This window comes from Nymphaea colorata, chromosome 5, assembly GCF_008831285.2.
Source record: "Nymphaea colorata isolate Beijing-Zhang1983 chromosome 5, ASM883128v2, whole genome shotgun sequence".
NCBI lineage: Eukaryota > Viridiplantae > Streptophyta > Magnoliopsida > Nymphaeales > Nymphaeaceae > Nymphaea > Nymphaea colorata.
The window spans coordinates 4,231,479-4,257,344 of NC_045142.1; the positions used below are offsets into that span (position 1 = coordinate 4,231,479).

Genomic DNA, 25,866 nt, shown 5'->3' on the forward strand with positions numbered 1-25,866 from the left:
AAGGGGGAAGAGAGGGAGAGAGTGATACCGAGAGAGAGATACAGAGGAAATGGGGAGAGGTCCAAAACTAGAGAGAGAGAGAGAAAGAGACTGAGGGAGAGAGAGAGAGGTGAATATATCTCCATTGATTTTTAGTTATAAATGTTGGGGGAGGGCTACTAAAAAAAAGAAGCTGAAGCTTTTCTCCCTCTAAAAGTTGAAGCCTTTCTCCCTCTTTTTTTTTTTTTCCCTTAGGAATAAGTTGGAACATGAGTGAAGATCATTACAACTATGAGTCGAAAGTATACCCATCAATTAGAGTGTTACACATATATTGTTTGAGTGTAAAAAGTAGCACTACATATAAATTGAACTAATTGAACTAATGAAAGTGCTTTCAGTGGTTCTAACCAACTATGCTATACCCCTTAAAGCAATTGATAAACATGAGCAACGACGGAACCTAATTTTATGCGCTATATTGGTGCATGAGTTTTCGTGCTTTAATATGGTTAATGACTAAAATACCCTTAGTTTACACTAAAAAAACTTTTTTATAAAGACAAAAATAAAAATAAAAAGACTATAAAAGACATTTTTTAAGAAATTACCAACATATCATTCTCTTCTTTACTGTGCTCCATATGCACGACACACATAACTTTCTCTCAAGAATGAGAAAAAGAAATGGATATAAATATGAGCCAGTCGCCTATCTTTAAACTATTGAGTACGGAAAACAAAGTGAGCAGTGAGAGCTTGTCATGAAGCAATAACACAAGAATTTGTAAAGGTGTTCACAAATTTATCAATTGCTTTCCGCAGTTTGGGCATTAGATTTCACAGTTGCAGTGGCAAATTAATAAACATTCAGAAGATAAAAAATGAGACATGATTCCAGAAGGCCCTTTCATTTCATGGTATGAGAATCCCTTTCCAAAGGATTCCTTTTTTATCAACTACATGAAACAAATAACTATCTAAAAAGGAGCAAGTACTCACCCAAATTATAGAAGTGAAGAATGAGGTCTATATTTTTCAATTTATTTTTTTCTAAATAAAATTGATTTTTTAAAAAATTATTTTCAACCGATTCATATCAGATGAATCGCTAAATCGGCTGACTGACCAAATTGACAGCCTTGAACCAATTACGCAACAAGTTTAATAATGGTAATGGCCCTATGCTTAATTGCCTCAAAATTATTTGACACTCAAAATCTTTATAACGATGTTTTGCCTAGGTAAGATTCATAATACAAAAACAAATTAACAAAGTTGCTTCATTTACTCAATTATTAATAAAAAAATTGTACCCATTTGTCTAATTAATAAAATAAATGGTTTTGTGTGTCATGCAATCTTAACTAAGAGATCATTGAAGCAAGCTTCCTTACATAAACATCTAGAAAAAGGAAAATGGTTTGTAGAATTTTTCTATAAAATAAAATAAATGCATTTTTTCAAATAAATGCATTTTCTATTAAAATTTTTCTATAAAATAAATGCATTTTTTCAAAATTTACATGTAAATTAAAAAAAAAAAAAAAAAACCATTTTTGAGGTGGGATCAAGTCCCATACCGGCCCCAGCTCTGCCCCTTATGCCGCCAGGTGCTGGGCGTCATCTTTATATTCAATGCCAATTCTTTAACAATCAGTTAAAGAAAAATGGAAATAAAGATAAAATCTGCTAATCAAGATTCCATAATTTCTACATGAATGAGAACTGTTTCTCAAAGTTTGAACTCTCTCTCTCTCTCTCTCTCTCTAGCAGGCAAGACATGATGGTGCCACAGGAAGCTCCAGCTCTGTCCGTCCTCTCGACATAATTCAATCGAGGCAGTGATGGTGATCTTAAACGATGACTGCAGTCTGCACACCACCTGCACTGTAAAGAAAGCTGGAAGCAACGATGGCTTAAATGGTGTATGTCCCATCGATTCTCAGGTTTGGATGAAAGCGAGATAAATACATGCATTGAGAAACCACTTCCATTATAACAGGCTTGAGCTCGACTGGATAATAATACAATACAACGTCTGAAGGCAAACTTGACTCGTTTAACTCTTTTGTATTAAACATGTCCAGTGTCCTTTAACTTGTTTTACTTGATTAACTCATAGTTGTCAGTTGTTTAACTATTCTTTCTTTACAATTCATTCAACATGTATTGCTAAGTCAAGTTTAAATAAGTAGAGTTCTAACATTTTGAGCATACATTTGAACTCGAACTCGACTCATTTATAAACAAGTTGAGTTCGTGTTGAGTTTTGATAAGCAAGTTTGAGTAGATATGAAGCTGGCTCCGCATGCTGTGCAGCAGCACTATGCATGAGTTTTAAATTGTCTACAAGATTATATAGTCCTAAACTAGCCAACAAACTAGCTGAAATCTGACAATAATATTTAAATGGTACTGATATTAAACTTTGGATTCCAACTTTTAGCCACCTGTTATATGTCAATATTTTATGTGGATTTGACACCGGAAAATGCCAAGTAAATTATTGCATATAGTATAGGAGAAAACGGTGGATAACAAGTTTTTGCATTTATTTTGCATGTGCTTATGTTGATTGGCTGCTCTACAATCCGTGGCATGCCTTGATAGTTGTGCCCACATGTTTTGCTATTGGTAAAAGTTGACTTACATTAACAAATTCTAAAGGTAAATGCATAAAAAAAAAGCTGGCCTTGCTTAAAGTATTGGCAGGTGGTCTATTGCTTAGTATTGCTTATCACATGTTGAATACTTATTTTATAATGCTTGTGTGTTATATCTGGGTTTTTTTTATTGTAGCTCAACATGATTTGGCCTTTGAATCTACACTGACTATAAATTTTTTTTGAAAAAAGACCTTCTCAAAATCAATGGTAGAAAACATACAACTTTTTTTAACAATTAATTCAGGAGGATAAGCTTATGAGCATGTGAAGTCTTCATCTGTGCCGTTTCTTGTTGGAGATTAATATTATAGGGAGGTTGCTTGTGTTGTTTAGTCTAACTATCCACAAACTTTGCTCTTTTCTTTTCCTGCGGGCAGCGGACTTGGGACTCCTTATATTTTGTTCACAAAGTGACCTTTTCCTTTCTTTGGGCACCTGCAAATCAGTTGCTAGGTTCTCTCTGATTCTGAAAAATGAAGCTGTGAATTAATCTGTAGGTCTACTGAGACAAAGAGCGTCATTTCATGCTTCTCTTCATGGAGAGAGAGAGAGAGAGAGAGACAGGTCTGAAACCAGAATTGTATTGACAAAATACAGAGAATAGGAAGAGAGAGAGAGAGGTGAACGTACCTACATGGTGTTTTAGTCTTGTATCAAATAAATAAGCTGAAAGCTTTTTCTTCCTTTTTATTTTCATGTTCTTGGGATCTAGGACTATTTTGGAACCGGGGTAGAGAGATTACACCTAAAGTGTCACACATACACCTTCTTGCATTATAATAAAGTAACATTATGAAAATTGAACTGATGAATGTATTTTCATTAGGGATGTCAACGGATCGGATTCGGATCGAATACATCTTTAACCATATCCGCTTTTTCGGATATTCATATATTCGGATTCAGATTCGAATTTGAATATAGCAAAGTCATATCCGAATCCGATCCGAATTCGATTTTTATATTTATATCGGAATCCAAATTTTAGACCGGATTTTGCCATTTTTCAAGTATTAAATAGAGGATATTTGTTTAAAAATGAATCCGATCCGAATCCGTATCCGAATCTAATCCGATATTCATGTATATCCGAATCCGAATCCGATCGGATGTCATTTATTAAATCTGAATCCGATCCGATTTCTTAATCGGATATTAAATTTTTATCCATATCCGATTTTTTCACATAGGATCGATCGAATATCCGATTCAAATCAGATATATTGACATCCCTAATTTTCATTGACTCACTGATTAGTTATGTTGTGCCCCTGAAAAAAAAAAAAAAAAAAAAAAAAAAGTGATGAACGAACGCCGATTATAAAATGGTTTATAAATATGTGCCTTCGGTCGCCTATCTTTAAACCCACGAGTACGAAAACAAAGTGAGCAGTGAGAGCCGGTCCCAGCGCCCTGATGAAGCAATGCTGCAAGAATTTATGAAGGGGGTTACGGTGGATAAGCTCCATAAATTTCGACCATGCTCATTTATGTGAATTGGTTTCTCTAACATGTCTGGATAATTGTGCCACAGGTAAAAGTTGACTTACAATTTGCAAAATTGCATAAAAAAAAAAGGCCGGCCTTGCTTGAACTATTGGCTTGTGGTCTAATGCTTAGCATTGCTTTGATAATCGTTATAGAGAGTAAAAATATTGTTACTGTTTCATGAATCTGTCACAAAATATTAAGCAAATTCATGAAATACTTGTTACAGTAACAATATATATATTACAGTTACCAAACAACTCTTATGGGCACACTTTTTTTTTTGTGTATAATAAATGTTCACAAGGTATTGGGTGGCATAAAGTTTGGGGATCTCTAAAAAATTTTGGATAAGAGTGCATGGTGTCTCATCGAGACTTAAAAATAGATGCCGTGGAGAGTTGGTGTACCATTTCATATGGTGCCTATTGTTTAACAATTTGCTGCACCGGCAAAATGAAATATCTTAAGAAGCCTAGCGTGCCAAATAAATCACATGTTGAAAACATATTTTATTATGGTTGGGTGCAATACCAGGGTTTTTTTTTTATTGTAACTCAACATGATTTGGCCTTTGAATATACACTGACTACAAAATTAATTCAGGAGGATAGAATTATTTAGCGTGCTAAAATAGATCATATGTTCACGACATATTTTATTATGCTTGTGTGCCATACCAGGGTTTCTTTATTGTAGCTCAACATGATTTGGCCTTTGAATCTACGGAGACTCTAAAATTGATTCAGGAGGATACAATTTCATTGATTTTTAGTTGTAAACGGGGGAGGTGAACATATCTTCATTGATTTTTAGTTGGAAACTGAGTCAAGATCATTACAATCATAAGTCGAAATATACCCATAAATTAGAGTGTCTGAGTGTAAAAAATAGCACTAAATAAATTGAACTAATGAAAGTGCTTTTCACTGGTGTGCCAATCTAACCAGTTATATGAATCAATTTATAAACATGAGGAACGACGAGCATAGTCATGTGAGCTATATTGGTGCACAAATTTTCATGCTCAATTTGATTAATGACTAAAATACCTTTAGTTCACACTTAAAAAACTTTTTGCAATGAAGACAAAAATAAAATAAAAAGTAAAAAGATTATAAAAGACATTTGTTTTTAAGAAGTTACCAAAATGTCATTCCCTGTGCACCATATGCAGGGCGCACACAACTTTTCTCTCGAAAAGGACGGCTGCCGACTGCATATTATAAGAAAGAAATGGTTATAAATATGAGCCAGTCGCCTATCTTTAAACTATTGAGTACGGGAAACAAAGTGAGCGAGCACCGCTGATGAAGCAATGACACAAGAATTTATGAAGGGGTTCACAGGCTTGCCGGGTGTTGACGTTGCTTGCTTCTCAGATGGCGCCGGAGCATCAACATATATGGGGTAAGATACAAAGTGAAATCGGCTGATAGGAGCAAATATATTACAGAACACATAGTAATTTAACTTTCTATATAATTTTCAAGCCCAAGGTGGCCTTCTACTTCCCGCAGTTCACGACAACAAAACAAGATGCAGCAAACACGAACTGGGAATCTCAATCATAAGAAACTATACTGAAAGAGAACTCACCGTTTGTAACTGGGGAATTTCCCTCCATTTGTTTGAAAGAATAAAAGAATAACTATACATACAGTTAGCGGGCAAAATAATACAGGGTTTAAGAGTGCCAACTTTTAAGATTGAAAGGAAACGAATGAGTGAACCAACAAAGCAGTACAAGATGAAACCAAGAAAAAAGCTGTTTGATCTTACTACTTTACTCCAATGACAGGGGCGGAGTTAGGAATTTTTTGTCGCAGAAACCGAACTATAGTTTCAGTAGGAGTCAAAATATAATTTTTTAAAACTTTTATATATGTTAATTAAACTAAAACTTTTAAACTTCATATGTATTTTTTTAAATTTTTTAAAAAAATCTGAGGGAGGCCATGGCCCCTACCAGGCTACCAGCCCCCTTGCCTCCGCCCTTGGCCAATAAAGGCTTAAACTTCAACCTGCGGTTCATAAATTTATCAATTTCTCTCCGCAGTTTGGGCATTAGATTTCACAGTTGCAGTGGCAAATTAATAAACAATCAGGAGATGAAAACTGAGACATGATTCCAAAAGGCCCTTTCATTGCATGGTATGATAATCTCTTTCCAAAGTTAAAAGGATTCCTTTTTTTTATCAACTACATCAAACAAATATCTATCTAAAAAAGAACAAGTACTCACCCAAATTATACAAGTGAAGCATGAGGTCTATATTTTTCAATTTATTTTTTCAAAATAAAAATGATTTAAAAAATAATGTTTTCAACCGATTCATATCAGATGAATCGGCTGACTGATCAAAATTGACAGCCTTGAACCAATTGCGCAACAAGTTTAATAATGGTAATGGCCCTATGCTTAATTGCCACAAAATTATTTGACACTCAAAATCTTGATAACGATGTTTTGCCTAAGTAAGATTCATAATACAAAAACAAATTAAATAAGCTGCTTCAAATTAGTCAATTATTGATAAAAAATTTGCACCCACTTGTCTAATTAATAAAATAAATAGTTTTGTGTGTCATGCAATCTTAATTAAGAGATCAGTGAAGCAAGCTTCCTTACATAAACTTCAAGAAGAAGAAAAATAGTTTGGAGAAAATAATGCAAAACTTTTTCAATAAACATGAAACTAATAAATGATATGTAGTACAAAAATAACATTATTATGAAAAAGGATTGGTATTTTCAAAATAAAGTTATTTAAAAGATTAAATAACTCAAGGTACAAACATAATGTGTTATTAATATTGCAAAAAAAAACATGTCGTGCAGTTTCATGGTTGATTCATGAGTACAATGGCTATTCAAAGTCACCCAGCCATTTAAACAACGTCATTGATCTAAACAAGATGGATGGTTAAAAGAAAACAAAGATAAAAAAAAAAATGTAAACTAATAATACACAATGAAAATATTTGTCACCTTTTTGTTTTTATTTTTCTCTTAATTGTTCATCATGTTAAATCTGATAACTCAAAATTTTTCAATATCAGCAACATTAAAGTAACTTCTTTTATTATTATTTTTTTATAAATTCCATTTGATGTCATGTTTAATAACCTAAACGCCCTTATAAAATTCTTCAAATAATAGAATATTGATTAGAAAATTTATGTTGCTTTTAAATGTTGTTACAAAAATGAATTTCTTACTTAAAAAATTGTCTTTCTCATGTTTTAATAAATAAGTGCACCTTTCTTTTTAAGGCTACTTTCCTGTTCTATCTTTTTTACAACGTTAGGGCAACGAAGGTATCTTGCTTGAGAAGCAAGCGATAGTTGACAATGGATCAGATCATATGCCATTTTTCAAAACCAAATCTTTGTTATTCATATGCTTGATTAAAATCCGATCCATTGACATCCTTAGGCTTGACGAAACACCGATCTAGCAGAAAGACTAGGCTTGAGCTGGAACCCCAAAGTGCATATACGGACCCGAAGAAAAAAAAAAAAAAAAAACATGTTGCTTGTTTCCCTTCAAAAAACATTTTTTCTCTTAATACTAAAGTTAAAAGTTCATGCACATTTTCTTTCAACTGAACAATTTTTTATCATAATCAAAATATTTATTTTTCAAATTCATTAGTAACACCAAATTCAGGAATTTCAAGTGATGAATGGACCCGGCCTGGTAGCCCGAACCAGATCAACTGAGCGAGTCGGCGCCATTACTTAGTGAAAATCGCCTTAACATAAAACCCCCAAGACCATAGTCTTGTGCCTCTATCAGCTTTACCAACTTCTTTCATACATGGATCTATTTGATTTAGTAGGCAAAAAATGTGAATCAGTATCTTAATTTCAATTCAAACACGGGTTTGATTCCCACTCTATATATGTTCTGGAAATTCAGATTGCAACTGTAGCTCAAAACAACAGAAGATTTCAATTGCATGGGTGGATTTTCATGTTGATGGACGAGGGCTTATATCAAATACCTTTTCCTCTCATTCTACTTGAAGTATTAATATAAGGCGATATTGAACTAATAATAGTTCATTGTTGTCTTGGGAAAGCAAACAACAATGAAAGTTGAAAGATGCATGGCTGGGTGTTAATCAGTGAGCAGATCAGGTCCGCTTATGTCCAGTCCAGTTCATGATCTTAGCCGAAGCATTAGCAGAGCTACCATGGGGCTGGTGTGGGCTGCCCATCCCAGCCTATGTAAACTTTTGTAAAAGTTTTATTACGATGAATGTAGGACTCAGACCTAGCCATATGTGGTGCCCACACCAGAATCTGGCTAGTGCGATCCATTGCAATAAGAAGATGGATCAGTGCCCCTTAGCTAAAAGTTTCTGTCTTTGTCACTGAACTGAAGATGTATGATAACTCCAAATTGCATGTTTTCAATCAAGCAGTTCATGATTTTAAACGAAGGCATATGATAACACCAAATTGCATTTTTTCAATTGAGCAGTTCGATCTATATTACAACATCAAAATTGCATTTTTTCAAAGTTGGCAGCTCAACCTATGATTCATCATTGATGGAAGTTGGTACAGTCCTTTCATTCTAGGAAGGCATAGCTTTTACAACAGTTCACTTTCGAATTTAGAAGTGCAAAACTTGCTAAAATCTCTAGATTTGAAATTTCAGCTTCGAAGTAGCGTGTGAGGCCAAATCTTATGATGGCAATCCTCACATTTGAGGTGATTTTCAAGGGTGAGGTATTCAAGGTTCAAACCCTTCCTGAGGGGATTCTTGAAGGATGTAGATTATGAGGGAAAGCCTGCATTTGGAATTATACTACCTACATTTTATTATGCATACACCAAACTTATTACTTTGCAAAGATGGTAAACCCAGAGCATATTTAGTGCTGATTCTCGTAGGGAGTATGACTTCTACACTAACATAAATGCCAAAGTTTGTCCCCAATAGATAGGCTTAAAGTGGGGGCTAGTAGGTGGTCAGTCTCCATTTCAAGTGTCGGGGGATCAACTTCTTATACTGCAAAAAGGAATCACCAATAAGCATGTTGGAATGCAGCACCAAAACAGGCCATGTACTCTGCGGTGACAAGATATTGGCGAGAGCTTCAACTCTTAGCCAAGTGATGGATCTCCCCGCTCAACCGGTGACTAAATCCCGAAGTCCAATAAATTCACTAAAAGAAAAAAGTGGATATCTGAGGCTGAAAGAAGAATCACCAGCTGATTGTGCTAATGCCAAATCCGTCAGTGAAAAAAGCATTGCTAAAGGGTTCTTTAGCAAATGTTCAACCTCAAAAAATGATATTTTCACAGGGCTTCAGTGATAAACTATAAGCAATGGTGCAAAAAATAACTGCAGTGCAAATATTACCAGTAAAAATAAAGTGGCTTACGAATGGAAATTTAAGTTCTTCAGACATGTAAATCACATCTAAGTGGTTGTTGGAAAAAGGCCAAAAATTTGATTCTTGTAGAGAGCAAAACATAATGTCATCTAATCCTCCACGAAGATGATGGTAGATCCAGCTCCCTGGCCTGAGTTGGAAAGTCCAGTATTAGATTTTAGTTGTACCCAATTCCTGGCCTATATAGGTCACCATGTACAAGTATCTCTACTGTTTCATGTCCCACTTGAGATAACAACAAGAGCTCCATCTAGATGATGGTAAAAAATGAAATATTTTCTCCAGATGTTCCTGTATATATATATATATATATATATATGCAAAACAAAATAATCCTGCATTGAAGCGGCGAACGTCCAGGAAAATGTCCATCTTTTCTTGGTCCTGTGTCGAAACGGACGGAGGAATTTATGGCTGGACGTCTGCATATTTGAGGGAGTGCTGCAGAGGAAGCCACGGCGCAAGGATTTATGAAGGCGTTATAAGGTGGCCGGTCGTCCTCTTATTTGAGAGGACTACCCTGAGAGGGCCTCCACCCACCTCTATTATGCTGCTCCGCGTCCACGGTCTATAGCAAATAATTGATTTCAATCTTGAGGTTGGAAACAAAGTCTTGAAGAACGGATTGAGGTTATAATCTACTTAAATACATACCTTACGCGGGGATTGTGATAAAATGAAGTCAGTCCGCCGTCTCTAGCCAAAATCTTCTTCTGCCAATTGATTTCAATCTCCAGGTTGGGGTTCCATTCCTCTTCTTTTAGCTCCAGCAGCTTCTTCTCGATGCCAGGACACCCATTGATTTGTAGGGTTCGAAGATGATTCAGGCGCTGTATACTGGTCGGCAGTGCTGTTAGTCCATTGCAGTAACTGATCCCCAAACACTTCAGAGCAACTAAATCTCCTATTTCCTCAGGTAATGCTACCAGTCCATGACAATGGCTTATAATCAGGGATTCGAGGCGAGTGATGTACTGTGCGTTCTTGTCAAACCTCATAAGCTTGTCTAGCGCCGTCAGTTTGGGGCAAGAAGCAATCACCAGAGCGCGGAGGGAAGTAAGGTACTGCAATTCCCATGGCAACGTTGTCAATCCTGGGCACTGGCTTACCTCCAAATACTGGAGAGCAGGAAGATGTTGCAGCCCTTTCGGTAGTGCACTTAGCCTAGGGCAATCCACAAACCTCAACGAGGTAAGGGAATCAAGGTGCGCCAGTTCTTCAAATAAAGTCGTCAGTCCATGGCAGCTGGTAATCCATAAGGTCTGCATAGTTGATAGGTGCTCCAGAACATTTGAAATTGACCTTAGCTTGGGACACTCACGGATATAAAGTGTTTGCAGTCGCTTGAATATCCCTTCGATGCCTGACCATTCTTCCCATTCATCCATTGCGCAGAATTCCAGCCTCTCCAATGATGGAAACCCCTTTGTGGTGCCGTCACCGTAGAATTCATGCCCCACAATTTTGACAGAGTTGGTGCCTGTTACTGACAAACTTTTGAGGAGTGGTAAATTCCCAAGTGTGGGGAGATAGATACATTGGGCAGCACCATCAATAACAATTTCAACCAAGTTACAGAGCCCTGAGTTCCCCAACCAAGTCGGGAAGTTGGGACCTATGTAATTTGTTATGTCGAGTCTTTTAACGGAAATAGGAGGTCGAAGGGCTTCCAGGATCCCCTCCTTATCTATTGTGACAGTCGATTGATATGGCTGATGCCGTTTCCATACCAGCTTCAGAGTTCGAAGATTGCTTTTAGCTACCAGATTCGCTGCCTCAGCATCCTTCTTACAGGCCACGTTCTCAAGGTTTGTTATTTTCAGCCGCCCCCTAAGATTGTTCAGCCCGTTTAACTCTTTAATATTATTGCATCCACTCCCTTTCCCTACGATAAAGCAATGCAGAGTTTGAAGGCAAGTTAAACGATTGATCCCAGTTGGCAAGTAGGTGATTGAATCACAGTAGTCAAAGAGAAGATGCCGAAGTCGGCTCATGTTCCCGAGGGCTTTTGGTAGCTTAAGAAGCTTTTTGCAGAATATGACTTTCAAAGTCTGCAAATTACAGAGTTTGCTTGTGGATTCAGGCAATTCTTTGACAGAAGTGAGAGAGACATCGAGGTACCTCAGAAGCTTCAGCTCACCTACAGAGTCAGGCAGATAACTGATATCGGTGCCTCCTAAATCTAACACTCTCAAGAGCTTGCAGTTCTGTATTAGGTGCTTTGCTGCATCCCCAGTATGAAGGTTGAAACCATAAGGATTGTGCAGTTTAGGATATGCTCCCCAAAAGACAAGGAAGGTTCTCAGGTTCGTGGCATAAGAAACGGAAGCAGTAATTGTCTGCAGTTGCTCTTGCTTAACTAATGACAAATGACGAGCTCTTGCAAGAATGTTTCTAGATTTACACGCCTCCCCAACAAAGCAGAAATCTTCTTCAGTAACAGAGCGAGCGAGATCGTGGACAAGATCATGCATCTTACAGTCAAGGATCTCGCCATCCGCGCCACGATATATGTCCTGAAAGAAAGAGCGCCACAACAAATCATTGAAGTACTCATTGCCTATATCCTCCATTTCCCTTCTCCCGTCAGCAACAATGAAGCCTTCTGCCATCCACAGTTGGATCAATATCTTCCTCTGAATGGGGTAGTCCTTCGGGAATACACAACAATATGCAAAGCATATCTTGAGGTGTGACGGCAAATGGTAGTAACTAAGCCGCAAGGCGGGCAAGATGCGATTCTCATCGTTCTCAGGCAAACTCCAGAGCTCGCTTTCTTTGACGTACAACCACTCGTTCTTGGTTCTTTTCATGCGCAAAAGGCTTCCAAGGCTCTTTGCCGCGAGAGGGACTCCGTTGCATTTCTTGACAATCTCCCTGCCTATTGGTTCTAGCTCTGGATCCGCCTCTCTGCCTCCAAACGCCTTCCTTCTGAAGAGGGTCCAGCAATCATCGTCAGACAACTCTTTCAGTTCATGGACCAAGTTAGCATTCAACGCTGTCGAGACGACCACGTTGCGAGTGGTCACCAAAAGCCTACTCCCCTTGCCGCTGCTTCTGAAGGGAATCATCAAGGCCTCCCATTCTTCTTGGTTCTCATTCCGCACATCATCCAGCACAAGCAAGATTCTCTTACCACTGACGATACCCCTAAGTTTCACTTGCAGAGGATTCAATTCCTGGACGTTGAAGTCAACACCAGACACTTCTTCTGTGATCGCTCTTGTGATCTTCTTCAGATCAAAATCGTTAGACACGCATACCCACATCTTTAAATCAAAGTGGGCCTTCACTGCATTGTCGTTGTAGACCAGTTGAGCAAGTGTAGTCTTCCCCAGGCCACCAATGCCAACGATGGCCACAGTGGCAATTCCCCCATGACCAGAACTGCTTGACATCTCGCGTGCTAGGCCAAGACAGGCGTTACTGAGCAGCGATTCTATGACAAATTGCTTTTCAGATTCCCTACCGACCACTTCCAGTTCATCAATCAAGGATGTAGTTGGTGGTGGTTGCGCCACAACATCTGGTCTCACGTTCCTTTCCCTGAATTTAAGCCGATTCTTCTCCCTGTCAATCTCTTCCAGCCTTTCCATCGAATTCTGTACTCGCATCGATATATCGCGCCGGAAGCCGATATCTCGGAAACGGAAGGGGCTTCGAAAGCAGGAGGATGGGCTTGGAAGGCAGTAACATGCCTGGTTTTTGGGACCATCATCGTGTTCGCCTTCGGCAGATATGATGCCCCAGGCGATACACTCATCGATTATGTCCTCTGCTTCATGTGCCAAAGCTTTGAGCTTGCGCAGCCAATCTCTTACGTTCTTCTCTTTGACTTGCTTCTGTTCAGCATCGTCAAGTACCAACTTGATCAGAGCCAGCGTGTCGGACAGCTTCTTCACATGCTCTTTGGCTCCCCGCAGCAATCTGAGCTCCTCTTGGGCGAGAGTGCTGAGGCCGTCAATGACTTTGGAAAGAATGGCATCCATCGAGACCCCTGACAGGAAGGAAGTTGATTGGAAGGAGGGCTTTTGTGAGGGAACGAAACTTGGAGTTTGCCCTTCAACACTCGTGAAAACCCATTGGTCAATGAAGTGGGAAAAGGAAGGAGAGTCGAGGGATTGAGAAGCTGCTACTGGTGAGCTCAAAGAAAAGAGAAGGTTGATGACTTTGTGGGATGAGGCGGGTAATCGGTTTGTTGATCACTTCACATTTTTATTCCATTTAATGTGGCTTTGAATCTTTCCGTATAGCCCTTTTGATTGAGACCTTGATTATGAAAAAATTCAGAGGAAGAGTCCCTCAAAATCAATGGTGGAAACCTTGCGCCATTTTAACAATCAATTGAAGAGGGCGACTAGAATTATGCAGTCTTCATCTGTCCCGTTCATGGATATGAACGTCATAAATAGGTTGCCTGTCTGGTTCGTTCTCCACTTTAATTATATTTCCTTGGCCAAGTAACCTTCTCCTTTCTTTTCACATCTGCAAGATCAGTTCCTGGACCTTTTTTTGTTCTGGACATGCTTCTCTTATCAAGAGAGGGTGGTGAAAGTTGGGAGAGCATGTCACGACCACAATGCTTTGTCCTTAAGGGGTCATTTGATATTTGATGACATGTAAATGTGAAATTGGAAATATATTTCTGAAAATATATCTTTTGAAAAAAATGAATGAGAAAAGTCTTTTTGGTTCCAATTTATGACGGAGAAATATATTTTCAGAAATATATTTATATATTTGATAAAAAAGAATTATATTTTCAGATTTTCAGAAAATTAATTCTTAGTTTTAAATTAATTCTCAGATTTCCAGATTTTTAGAAAATTAATTCTCAAGGCATCACTCTCAGCCACTTTAACCAATATCTAGGGATGTGAACCGATAGATATCCAACCAAATTGCTTTAAAAAAAATCAGATATTAAAAGAAATTTAACATCGGATCAAAAAATCCGATATAAGAAATAACATTCGATCGGATTCAGATTAAAATTAATATTCGATCAGATAATAAATACCTTAACAAGTATATCTGAATATGAACTATAACTTGATATCCAAATCCAAATCATGAGCTCATATCTGAATCTGAACTGTTAGACCTACCACAATGGTAAGATGTTTTGGGGAGAAGGTTTAGCCAAACACACTAACTTAACATCATAGTATGATAATAATATAAATTTTATATGAAGAAAAACCTAACTAGTTGCTAATGTCTTCTATAGAGTTATGAATAAGAATGGTCATATAGTTGTCATATACATCATTTGACTTAATACAACAACATTATACAAAATAATTTTAATTAATTCATATTGTGTTTAATTGAACGTTTTTATGTAATCAAACAAACTATTATAGTTAAGATATCAACTAAACATGATATCTTAAATAATAATGTATTTATTTAATTGTAAATAAAAAAGAAAACTTCATTTAAAAAATTCAACAAAACTGGCATTTGCAGAAATATGAAAATTAATATCAAATAAATATGTTTAGTATGAAAAAATTGCAGAACTCTTAAAAAAGGTTTTGTTTATCAATTTAATTAATCAATCAAGTAAATTATTTTGTACAACCATACAACTTATTTAAAAATCTTACTTATTTGATATATAACACATACTTTACCAATTTGAAAACAAAAACCTTTAACTAATAGGAAAAAAAGATTGACTGAATATTTGAATCGTGAAACCAATTTAATAATTCGGAGTGTGAAATGTGCAAATGGAACAATTTGTTTGAAAGATAAACAATACAATCTGCAAATGGATCAATTTATAAGTTATTTTATTTATGTAATTAAGCAAACTAATATACTGAGAAGACTAACCCAAAGAGCTAGTGATGATGTGGAATGAATGAGAGTTTGACATCAGTGAACATTTTATACATATGTAAAGCAATTTATTTTAATTAACTCAATGAAATGAGAAAATTTCCTTAAACAATGTATTTTGTAAATGAGAACTAATATGGGTAATCTGATTTAATAATTATCAATAAGTGATCATTATAAAAAAAATTCTACTAAATTAAAATTTGTTGTTATTTAAAAATGTCAAAATCATAGTTCAATATAAAGAGTCAATATGGAAGAAAAAGTATGAAAGTCATATGAATAATTTGTTTATTCAACAAATTATTTTAATAATTAATCAAGCACATCATTTTTGCATGGACATGCAACCTCATAAAAATTTTATTTACTTGATAAAGTAGTTGCTTTAGAGATATATTTAGAAAAAAAGAATTGATCATAGGAAGTATTTGAAAATAACTTAAAATTTGTAAATTGAAAATTAAACACAAGTTTTATTAAACCATTTTATATAATTACAACTATTTAGTTAAACTATCTTCTGCAATCAATGAATGCATCAAGAGATTTCTTTGCAGTAGCTTGGCCATTGTGAGAAGGAGTCCGACTCAAATTCGCTCAAAAAAACTCGACTTTTCGTTGATAAGGTAGAAGAATATAAGCCTAGTTGCAGGAAGCAAAGGGAGTCGGTTTGCATTTTTTTGTTTGCTCCCTTAGATTTTGAAAATGTGTTGCTTCAGCAAGAACAGACCTCTAAGGTCATCCATTGTGGGCATGCTGCAACCTGCAATTAGGTACAGTATAATCTATACATTGTAAGATATTGAGTTTTATTTTCCATTTGATTGCTATTCAAATTTTTATTGACTACAGTATAGTCCAATAAGATCATCATTTATGTTGGTGAGAAAGCAACACTAGACAAAGTCTGAGTCAATTTGATCATGCCGCAATGCGAATTGTTAGACAAGTTCTGAACACATCTGGTTCGCTGTGTAACGAACCGTATTTTGGTCTGCTATATCGCTAATGTCCTGCAAAAGGAATATGATTTGTAAGGATTTCTGAGACAAGAACATCTGAGGCTTTACATAATATTGTAAAATTTAATAGAGGCTGACCAGATGTGTTAATACTTTCCATCTAAAATGCAATGAAATGGAAAGGGCTGGAATTGGGTTCCATTCTGAGTTTTTTATTGTCTTTCATGTCCTTTTGCTAATCCATTTTTTTCTATGAGGTAGAATTGTAGTTACAATACCAAAAAGAAATGTTGGCTTTAGGCAGTTCTATGTCATTTCTATGTCATTGGGTTCTTACTTATTCCTATGGTACTACAATGGTAGTGTTTTGGCTGTCCTAGTCTCTTAGATGGACAGATTTTGCATGTTCTTGAGAGTGTGGCTTGCTCCTTAGGACCATGTGAACTTGTCACTAGCACACTAGACTACTATGTCACATGGACTCTTGAAAAAAGGGGTCGCACCCATGTCCACATGATGCCAGTGCTGGTGCCGATACGGGTGCAGCTCCGACACGTGCTCCAACCGCATCTTTTCTTATGAAAGTTCAAAATATTTTCCATTCTTTTTTTTTTGTTCTCTCTGTCTCTTTCTTTCTTTATGTACAGTAATAAAAGTAAAAAGAAATATTTGTCGAGAAATGCAAAATAATATGTATCTTAGAACTCTATCATGCATTTGGACCAATTCTATCATGTCCTTGTAGGTTCCTGTACAAAGACGAATTCATAATCATGGTTTTTATGCAGCAAATTTTTGCGTTAATGGCTAGCCATGCAGCTTTTTTTTTAATGTTTACTTAGGGGAAACTGCCTTGGGCACAGAACTCCTACTACTATACCTTCTTACTTTCAACTTATTACCAACTTCTTTCATATATGAATCTATTTGATTCAGAAGGGAATTGCATCAGTATCTTAATTTCAATTCAAACATGGGTTTGATTCCCACTCTATATATGTTTTGCAAAAAGATTTTCCTTCCACGAACTATAAAAAATTAACCAAAAAAGTAGAAACAAAGTAACGCGCCATTACTTAACAATTAGGGGGAAGAAGTTATCAGGAGAGTCTGAGAATTGAATCACTGGATTAAAGCACAAAATGTGAGATTCGCCCAAAGAAATATCTTAAAGCTACCATTAGTCTATTTGAGAGGCATTTGAAACAGATTGGAGCAAAGTTCAGATCGCAACTGTAGTTCAATACAGGAGATTTCAATTGTATGGGCAGGTTTTCATCTTGATGGACTAGGGCTTATATCAAATACCTTTTCCTCTCATTCTACTTGAAGTATTAATATACAGGCGATACTGAACTAATAATGGTTCATGGTTGTCTTTGGAGAGCACACAACAATGAAGGTTGAAAGACGCATGGCAGGGTGTTAATCAGTCAGCAGATCAAGTCCACTTATCTCCAGTCCAGTTGATGATCTTAGCCGAAGGCATATGATAACACCAAATTCATTTTCTCAATCGAGCAGTTCGATCTATGTTACAGCATCAAGTTGTATTTTTCCAAATTTAGCAGTTCAATGTATGATTTATCATTGATGGATGTTGGTACAGTCCTTTCATTTAGAGCACCATATGAAGGCGTAGCCTTAACAGCAGTTCAGCTTCGAATCCACAAGTGCAGAAAATGCCGAAACTCCAGATTCGAATTCTCAGCTTCACAGTAGCTTATGAGGCCGAGTCTTAAGGATGGACCCTTATCTTCTAGCTTGAGCAATCAAAATGAGGAATCTTAAAACATGTCTTACCATGCTAATCCCTACTTTGGAGTGAGCAACAGAGGGCAAGAGGAATCTGTTGGATGTGTTGGGTGAAGAAGGTAAAACAATGTAAAGATTGTGAAAATCTTTGCCTTCAACTGTATTTGTATTGATTAGGCTCATCGTCTGTCGCATTGGAAAGCATATTTGAAAGTAAGGACAAGCGTGCCTTCCTTGCTACTGGATGGAAGCACTGACTATGACTTGGTTCAGCGGTGCTTGAACGGCATGGAGCTGCTTGTAGGCTGTTGTTTTCTCAATTGAACTTTATACTCGTCACTGTTTTTTTCAGCACTTGATTCTTCCTTGAATTGGAGAAGGATTGGTTGAACTTTGAAGTAATTCTTTGAACATTGAAGTAATTCTTCTCTTCTCTGTATATTTCTTGACAGGCAAACTACTGTAGGTTTATGCCAAAGAGAGACATCTCAGTTATAACTTGTTGTTTATGAGCTAGATTTTCTAGATGTAGATGGAGATTTCGACAGGGAATTCTTCTGCAAGAATAGGAATTTTCGCAGTTGGGTTAAAACAGAGCATCTTATCACTATGAACTTCTCATTTTCCCCTTTTTTGTTGGTATGTGAGTGTGGGGGCGGTGTGGGGAAGATGAAAATGGATACTATGGTAAAAGGAACAGAGTTTGTACCTTGTGCTCCTTCTTGAAGGACCTTTGGCTGTCATACTTTGTCCTGCTTCACGAAGTATGCCTATGCAACAGGTAAGAGCTTACGTCAGAGTTTCCCTTCTGTTGTCCTCATTGCAGTCTTACATCTTCATAGTTATCTTCCCCGCTTAGAGATAAAAGCGTTGGAGTTCATTTAAAACGTTTAAACATATGTACTGTCGGTTTGTTATGTGGCATTCAAACTTTCAAATTTTCGTCGCTTTCGAGTCGCACTTGGCTAATCACTATCACTTCAAGTTTTCATCTCAGAATCTCAGGTAAAAAGAAAATTCTTTTAACATTTGGACTGTTTGGCTGTCATTCTGTGTTTCAGTTAATTACTGTTGACTTGAAAGTGCTTCTGTGTGCTGTATGACTGGGCCTTTGGACCAGTCATCCCTGGTTTCATTGAGACTGGAGTGGTATCTGCACCCTACCAACAAAAAAGCGCATAGTACTCTCTGTCTCTCTCTGGTTCCATGACAGTGGAGTGGTATCTGCACTTTACCCCAACAAAAAAGCGCATACTACTCTCTCTCTCTCTCTCTCTCAACCAACAAAAAGCCCATACTACCCTCTCACTCTCTCTCTCTCTGTGCATGGTTTGCTTGTTTTTGTATTGTGATGATATCTTGTCACCAAATTTGTCAATGAATTTTCCATTTTATCCTCTCTCTCTACATATATAGAGCTGATAGTGAGATTAATGAAGGAAAAAATCCGGATATGTTGGTCAGACAGATTATCGAACATTCTGAATTTTAACGCCTTCGGCCCTGTGTAGCTAATTCCAGCTCACCAAGTGAAGTCTTTTCCTAGCTTTGGAACACTACGACCATGCAACCGTGGCATATAGCCCCTTGAGCCCTTGAACAGATAAACAAAAACTTAGAAGCCAGAGAAGAAAGATGAAGAGTTCATCTCTCTCTCTCTCTAAGATTACTGCTGTCTCTGAAATGACTAATCACTTCCAATCTCATCCATGCATTTCAATTGAACCTGGAGAAGCACTTCTGTCTAAGTAGGCTCGGTCCTTTCTCCCACACCCCACAAAGTGTCTGCACTCTCTTTCGCATGTTCTGCTCTAAAAGCATTCATTTCTAGGATATTCTACTTGTGGGCAGTGCTCCATATGCTTTCAATTGCTTTTCATGTCACGCTACAAGGAATTAGAATGTGGAAAAAATTCACTGTGCAAGAAGACAATGAGGGAGGTACCATCATCCATAGCAGGTGATGGTACAGGGACTGCTGATAATAGCTCTTTTCTCTTTGGTTGTTGAAGCCATGCGTCTCCCCACCAAACCTGACTTAGGAGGGTCGGCAAGAAGGCCAAATTAAGACGCTACGGCAACTGGAAGAGGGCTGTGGACCGTCGGTGAGCGCTTGTGGTGGCTCTGTGGCTAGCGTGGGGCGGCGATGGGCTTGGCTCGTGGCCGTTGCCTGTCATGGTATGCGGTGGGGCCGCTGTTCACGTGAAAGGGCTGGAGGTTTCCTGGCCCCGGTAAGCAGCCAGAGTAGGATGTTCAAGCTATGATCCTCTCATCTCTTATCAGCCAATGAACATCTGCCTGTCACGTGGGGTTGCTCTATGTCCCACCTCACGTCATGTTCTCTTTTTCTTCCTTCTTATTTCTTTGATTCCAGTTTTTTCTCATTGATATCTTCTCCCCTCCATGATCGCTGGTGGTGACTTTTCCCTGCCTCTGTATGGTCTGGTGATCATCCTCCGATTGGCTCTGTTCTTGATCACAAGTTCCAGTCAAGTTAGTTGGTGCATCTGATTTTGATTACGAGTCCAGAGTATCTTGATCACGAGTCAAGAGTATCTCCACCCTCGAAAAAGTGTAGTTATTGGTCTGTGTCTCCAAACACTCTCTCGATCAAAATCAACAAAAGTGTTGTTGGTGCATCTCTCTCCCTCTCCCACTGTTCTTGATCAGAATCCACAAAAGAATGTTCGCACCTCTCTCTCTCTGCTCTTGATCAAAGTCCACAGGAAGTGCTGCTGGTGCATCTCTCTCGGCTCTGCCCTTGATCAGAATCTGCAAGTGTTGTCGGTGCGTCTCTCTCTCCCGCGCGCGCTGTGTCTCTTGTGTCTGTTGCGGTTAAAGAACAAAGCATACACATGGCTGATGGCTCTGCTGCTTATATCAGAATGGTAAGTGCTCAATCCTACTTTTGCTGGTTTTCTTACGGATTGGCTAGCATGATCATGATCACCAGCTTCAACCATCTTACTTGCTCTTCCTTCCGACTGTTGCAGGTGCAACACCTGATCGAGAAGTGCCTCTTGTTCCACATGAACCAAGAGGAGTGTGTTGAAGCTCTTGCAAAACATGCCAACATCAAACCCGTCATCACAACTACTGGTTGGTTCCTCTATGTTCTCTCCCCATCTATGCTCTGTTTCTTCTTCTTTCCCTCGCATCTTTCTCGGATCATTCTCTGATCACGCGCTTTCCTTGCCTTGTTTAGTATGGAAAGAGCTGGAAAAGGAGAACAGGGAGTTCTTTGAGGCCTACTCCGTCGAGAGGGAGCATCGACGGTCCAGAGCTCAGGATGCAGAAGCTAAGCGTATCATTCGTCAGATGGTCAAAGACTCGGATAGCTGAGTCGCCCCCCTGTGGGCATCCCCTCCCATGGCAGTACATCACGTGGCAAAGGGCTGCCAGTGTCTCTCGTGTCACCCCTATCTACTGCTGCACAGCAGTAGAAAGACATAGAAATAAGAGAGAGCGAGACTCCATGGGGGCATTGTCGTATTGGTTGTTGGCTGGTAGCACACTGAGTGAGGTCGCCCTCAAAACAGGGAACCTTGCAGCGTGCTGATACCTAGGTTGCCTTGTGCAAGTGCTGTTCTCCACGTGGCCTGCACCGGCTAGCTCTAGCGCTTGTTCTGACGTGGAACCACCCTGTGAAGACCACCGCCCCCTGCTCCCTTGATGTTAATAATTGCACCCACTTGGAGATTTTCAGTAGCTGTATATTTGATTTTGTTGGTATGTGATATGATCTTCTTTTGGCATAATTCATCTCTTATTATTGAGAGAGAGGGAGTATGTGTGTTTGGAACCTGAACTGTATTTTGGTTTTCTTCTGTATCTGTGTTTGAGATAGATTGAGAACCGACAAAATGTAGAATGTAATTGAAACGGATGACAAGTGATCACCAATCAGTTAAGAGAACCAAAGAAAGAAAAAGAGAGAGACAGAGAGAGAGGGATACTACTAGTTTGTGTGTGTGTTTGGAATGTCAATTGTATTTTGATTTTGGTATGCTTGTGTCTTTGTGTTTGAGAGAGTGAAAGAGCGGACAAAATGGGAAACTTAATCAAAACGTTTGATAAGTAATCACCAATCAATCACAAGAACAAAGGAAATAAGAACCAAATAAAAGAAAGAAATTAGAAAGAAAAAGAGTTGTTCCTTGTTTGACTGGTATTCTCATGTCGGTTCCCTTTCGTTTGCAGAGAGAGAGAGAGAGGGGGGGGGAGAAGAGAGAGGGAGGGACCTACGGCATTTATATCTTCTGCTTTAATTTTAGGCGAGACATCAACGGCTTGTGGGGGCTACTGAGTGGGTCTACTGCATGATTTGGGGTTTGACACATTATAATGGCACTTTTTCATCTCCCGTTTCCCATGATAGATGTAACTCTCACCATGAGAACGACCCATTTGACCTATTTCAGTGGGCAACCTTTACCATGGTACACAGTAAGGAATCTTGATTTCTTTTGCCCTACTGAGGTTAAATCAAACCCAATTTCCGAAGTACGCAGACTATCTGTTACCAAATTGTTCAAATCCTTGAGGAACAATAATTTACTCATCCCTGAATTCTTCCTCCTGTTGGGCCCATGAAACTTTGGCTCATAGGGCTGCCAATTTGACGTACTGAGTACATAATTCAGTTTGTCTCAATCGTGGAGGAAAATGGTTACCGAAGTTATAAGTTGAACCATTTACTCTCCGTTGGCGGTTCATTGATTTGCTCATGCCATGGAATACAAGGACTAAGGATTTATTTTAGTTCACTGGTGTTGTTTACTGTGTAAGTTCCTGTTGGTGACCTGAGACAAGATAAGCTGCTGGTGGCTGTCTGTTTATGCATCATATGCGCGTTAAGTTCCCCAGATCTACACATAATCCTCTCATGGTAGAAAACTGTTGAGGTCTGATCAACTTCGGAGATTGGTTAATGCAATTCTGTGCTTCCACTGCCATCAATGGATGATTTCTGCTGAAGGCAGCTAGAGGTTAATTTCTTTCTTCTTATTATAATTCTGGGTTTGGGGTCTACATATTTAGCCAACTGGATTTAACATCAAAGTTGAAGTCTCAGGTTGAAAATTCCATGATACAGTGTCTCAAGCAACGATTGCAATCTACAAAAAGTGGTGTTCTGGTGAAAGAATGGAAGAGGTTTTGATTGCTTATGATTGTGTTTCCATGGCATTTGTTGGTTAGAGGATGCAAAGTTTTCATCTCCCGTGAGGAAGAACAGTGAGTTTTTTTTCATGGGCATTTTCATTATTGTGTCCCTATTATTGCAGAGGAGAAACAGAAATTCTTCCAGAGTGATTATTGTGCTCTCTTGGTCCATCTTACTTTAATTGATTCCAAGTACTTGAAATTGACTTGAGCAATCAGAGTAGCGGTTGGTCTGCTGCCAAAGGTTTCTTCATTATTAACAACAATAGGAGCCTCGATCAGAGGATCTCAACTTATTGAGCCTGGGCTTACTTGGCAAGTTAATCATAGAACACTAGCCTAGCAAACAAAGACAAGTGTGAGAGAGAGAGAGAGTTTTTGGTCCCCTACAACTTTAATAGTTCCTCCCCTCTAGGAAAAGGGCCTCACCAAAAATGTAGGACAACTACCCATAAGTGCTCCAACTTGAGCAAGGTGGAAATGGAAGAAACCATGGACTTCAGCACAAAATAATGATCATGTGTCTGAACCTCCATCACAATGCAGTCTTCCTGCTTTCTATGACAAATATGTAGAAGGAGACAAAACTAGGGACCATGAAGTGCAGATGCAGGTTAGAATTGACCAAGTTCATGAACATTAATGGCTTCTGCATCAGGACAAAGCTGAGCTGGTCATACTGGCAACCTTTTCTTCCTTTGGATTGGGTGGTGGTTTTAAGGTCCTAAAGTTTGCCATGAAATTGGGTATGGGTCCACTAGAGGGCTCAGTAAACCATTCAAATGCTTCTTCACTGAATCTTCATTGATGCGTTAGATTATGTTTGCAATTCTCACATATGAGGTGATTGTCAAGCCTGAGGTATTCAAAGCAGGGGATTCTTGAAGATGTAGGTTCTGCCGGAAAACGTGCATTTGGAATTATTCTAACTGCATTTTATTCATTTTATTTTGTAGACTTTGCAAAATGGTGATTCAAAGTACATACTTGGTGCTGATCCTCAGAGAGAATACTGTTCTTAGGTTAACCTAAAGGCCAAAATCTGTCCCCATGGTGGTTGACACAACGGCTTAGAGTGGGGGCTGGTAAGCGGTTAGTCTCCATTTCAATTGTTAGGGGCGTCAACTTTCAGCGTTGCAAAAGAAGGGTCATCGATGAGTAAGTTGAAACACAGTGAAGACAACACCCTGAGGCACCGAAAGGAGGCCTTGTACCTTAAGGGGACAAGGTGTTGGTGGGAGTGTTCGGCCTTTTGTCGAGTGGTGGATCTCCCCCGCTCACCTGAAACCTAAATGCCAAGGTTCGTTAAATTCACACAGGAAAACTTTGTGTGGCTGAAAGAAGCATCACCATTGTTCTAACGCCAAACCTGTCAGTGAAAGCAGCATTGCTAATGGGCTCTTTGACCAAATGTTCAACCTAAAAGAATGATATTCTTCACAGGGCTTGAGTGATAAACTTTAGGCACTGATGCAAAAAATAACAGCAGTAAAAATAGGAAATATTTCTAAGTCCTATTTACCAGTTTAAATAAAGTCGCTTGAGAAGGGAAATTTAAGTCTTAAGCCATGTAAGTCACATTTGTGTGGCTGGAATATTGAAAAAAAGACCTAAAATATGATTCTTGTAGGGATAAAAATATAATGTCATCTAATCCTTCACAAAGATGATGGTAGATCCAGCACTCTGGCCTTAGTTGTTTAGTCCACTGTTAGATTTTAGTTGGACTCAATTCCTGGCCTATCTATATCACTATATACAAGTATCTCCACTGTTTCAAGTCCCACTTATGGTCCCAACAAAAGCTCCATCTACCTGCTAAGATGGTCTGAGTTAAGAAAGTCAAGAACTCAACTGTTCAAAGATGTTTATGTTGGCATAATATAAGAGGCATATGCTTACCTGTAAATATTCAAACAAGTGATACTCCTCTATACTGCAAACAATTGCAGTACGACACTCTAGTTGAAGGGTGTACTACGGGTCCACCCAAATCTCAAAACAGGCCTGAACCATGGGGGCAGGGGAAGGTGGAAGAAATTAGACACTTCTGAGTGGCTTTGTTCACCTTTAAATCCTAATTTTTAGTAAAATCCAATTTTGATTTAGGGTCCCACATAAAAGAAATGTCAGTTCAGTTGTGTTGTCAACATAGGTTTTGGGATTGTACCATCTTCTAAATGATACCAAGAATAAGCTGAGATGGGACCTTAAGTTTTAGTTTCTTCAAGTGACTTTTTGTTTTCTCTTAAACAATTACAGATAAAGCTTATATTAATTTTTTTCATGTATTAGCCAATATGGGACTGTATCCAACCAATGCAACAATTTGGATAATAGACAGATCCCAGATCCCAAAGTAGCGCTGGACCTTGGGATCTTTTTAAGGGAGAGAGCTTCAGCTTTTCTTCGTGTTGCTTTTGCACAACCCAAAAACTTTATTTTTATTAAGGGTGCGCGCCGGGCCGCCGTTGGGCCAGGATTTTTTTGGCCCGGTTCGGCCCATTTAAGTTATATATATATATATATATATATATATATATATATATAAATTTTTTATTTAATAATATATATTTATTATTA

At 38.2% G+C, this 25,866-nt stretch overlaps 2 protein-coding genes across 2 annotated transcripts in view; one reads left to right on the plus strand and one right to left on the minus strand.

Moving 5' to 3' along the window:
- Nucleotides 1-14,122, minus strand: part of LOC116255326 (uncharacterized) — a 37,227-nt gene extending 23,105 nt beyond the window's left edge. The window contains exon 1 of the mRNA XM_031631130.2: nt 11,166-14,122. Coding sequence (XP_031486990.2) covers nt 11,166-13,539 — 2,374 coding nt within the window. The 5' untranslated portion in view covers nt 13,540-14,122. The remainder of the gene's footprint in view (nt 1-11,165) is intronic.
- A 6,323-nt stretch (nt 14,123-20,445) lies between these two features.
- On the plus strand, nt 20,446-21,966 carry LOC116253934 (uncharacterized). Its single transcript, XM_031628935.2, has 3 exons — nt 20,446-21,008; nt 21,114-21,219; nt 21,326-21,966. The coding sequence occupies exons 1-3, from the start codon at nt 20,976-20,978 to the stop codon at nt 21,460-21,462; spliced, it is 276 nt and encodes a 91-aa protein (XP_031484795.1). The 5' UTR covers nt 20,446-20,975; the 3' UTR covers nt 21,463-21,966.
- Nucleotides 21,967-25,866: the final 3,900 nt, after the last annotated feature.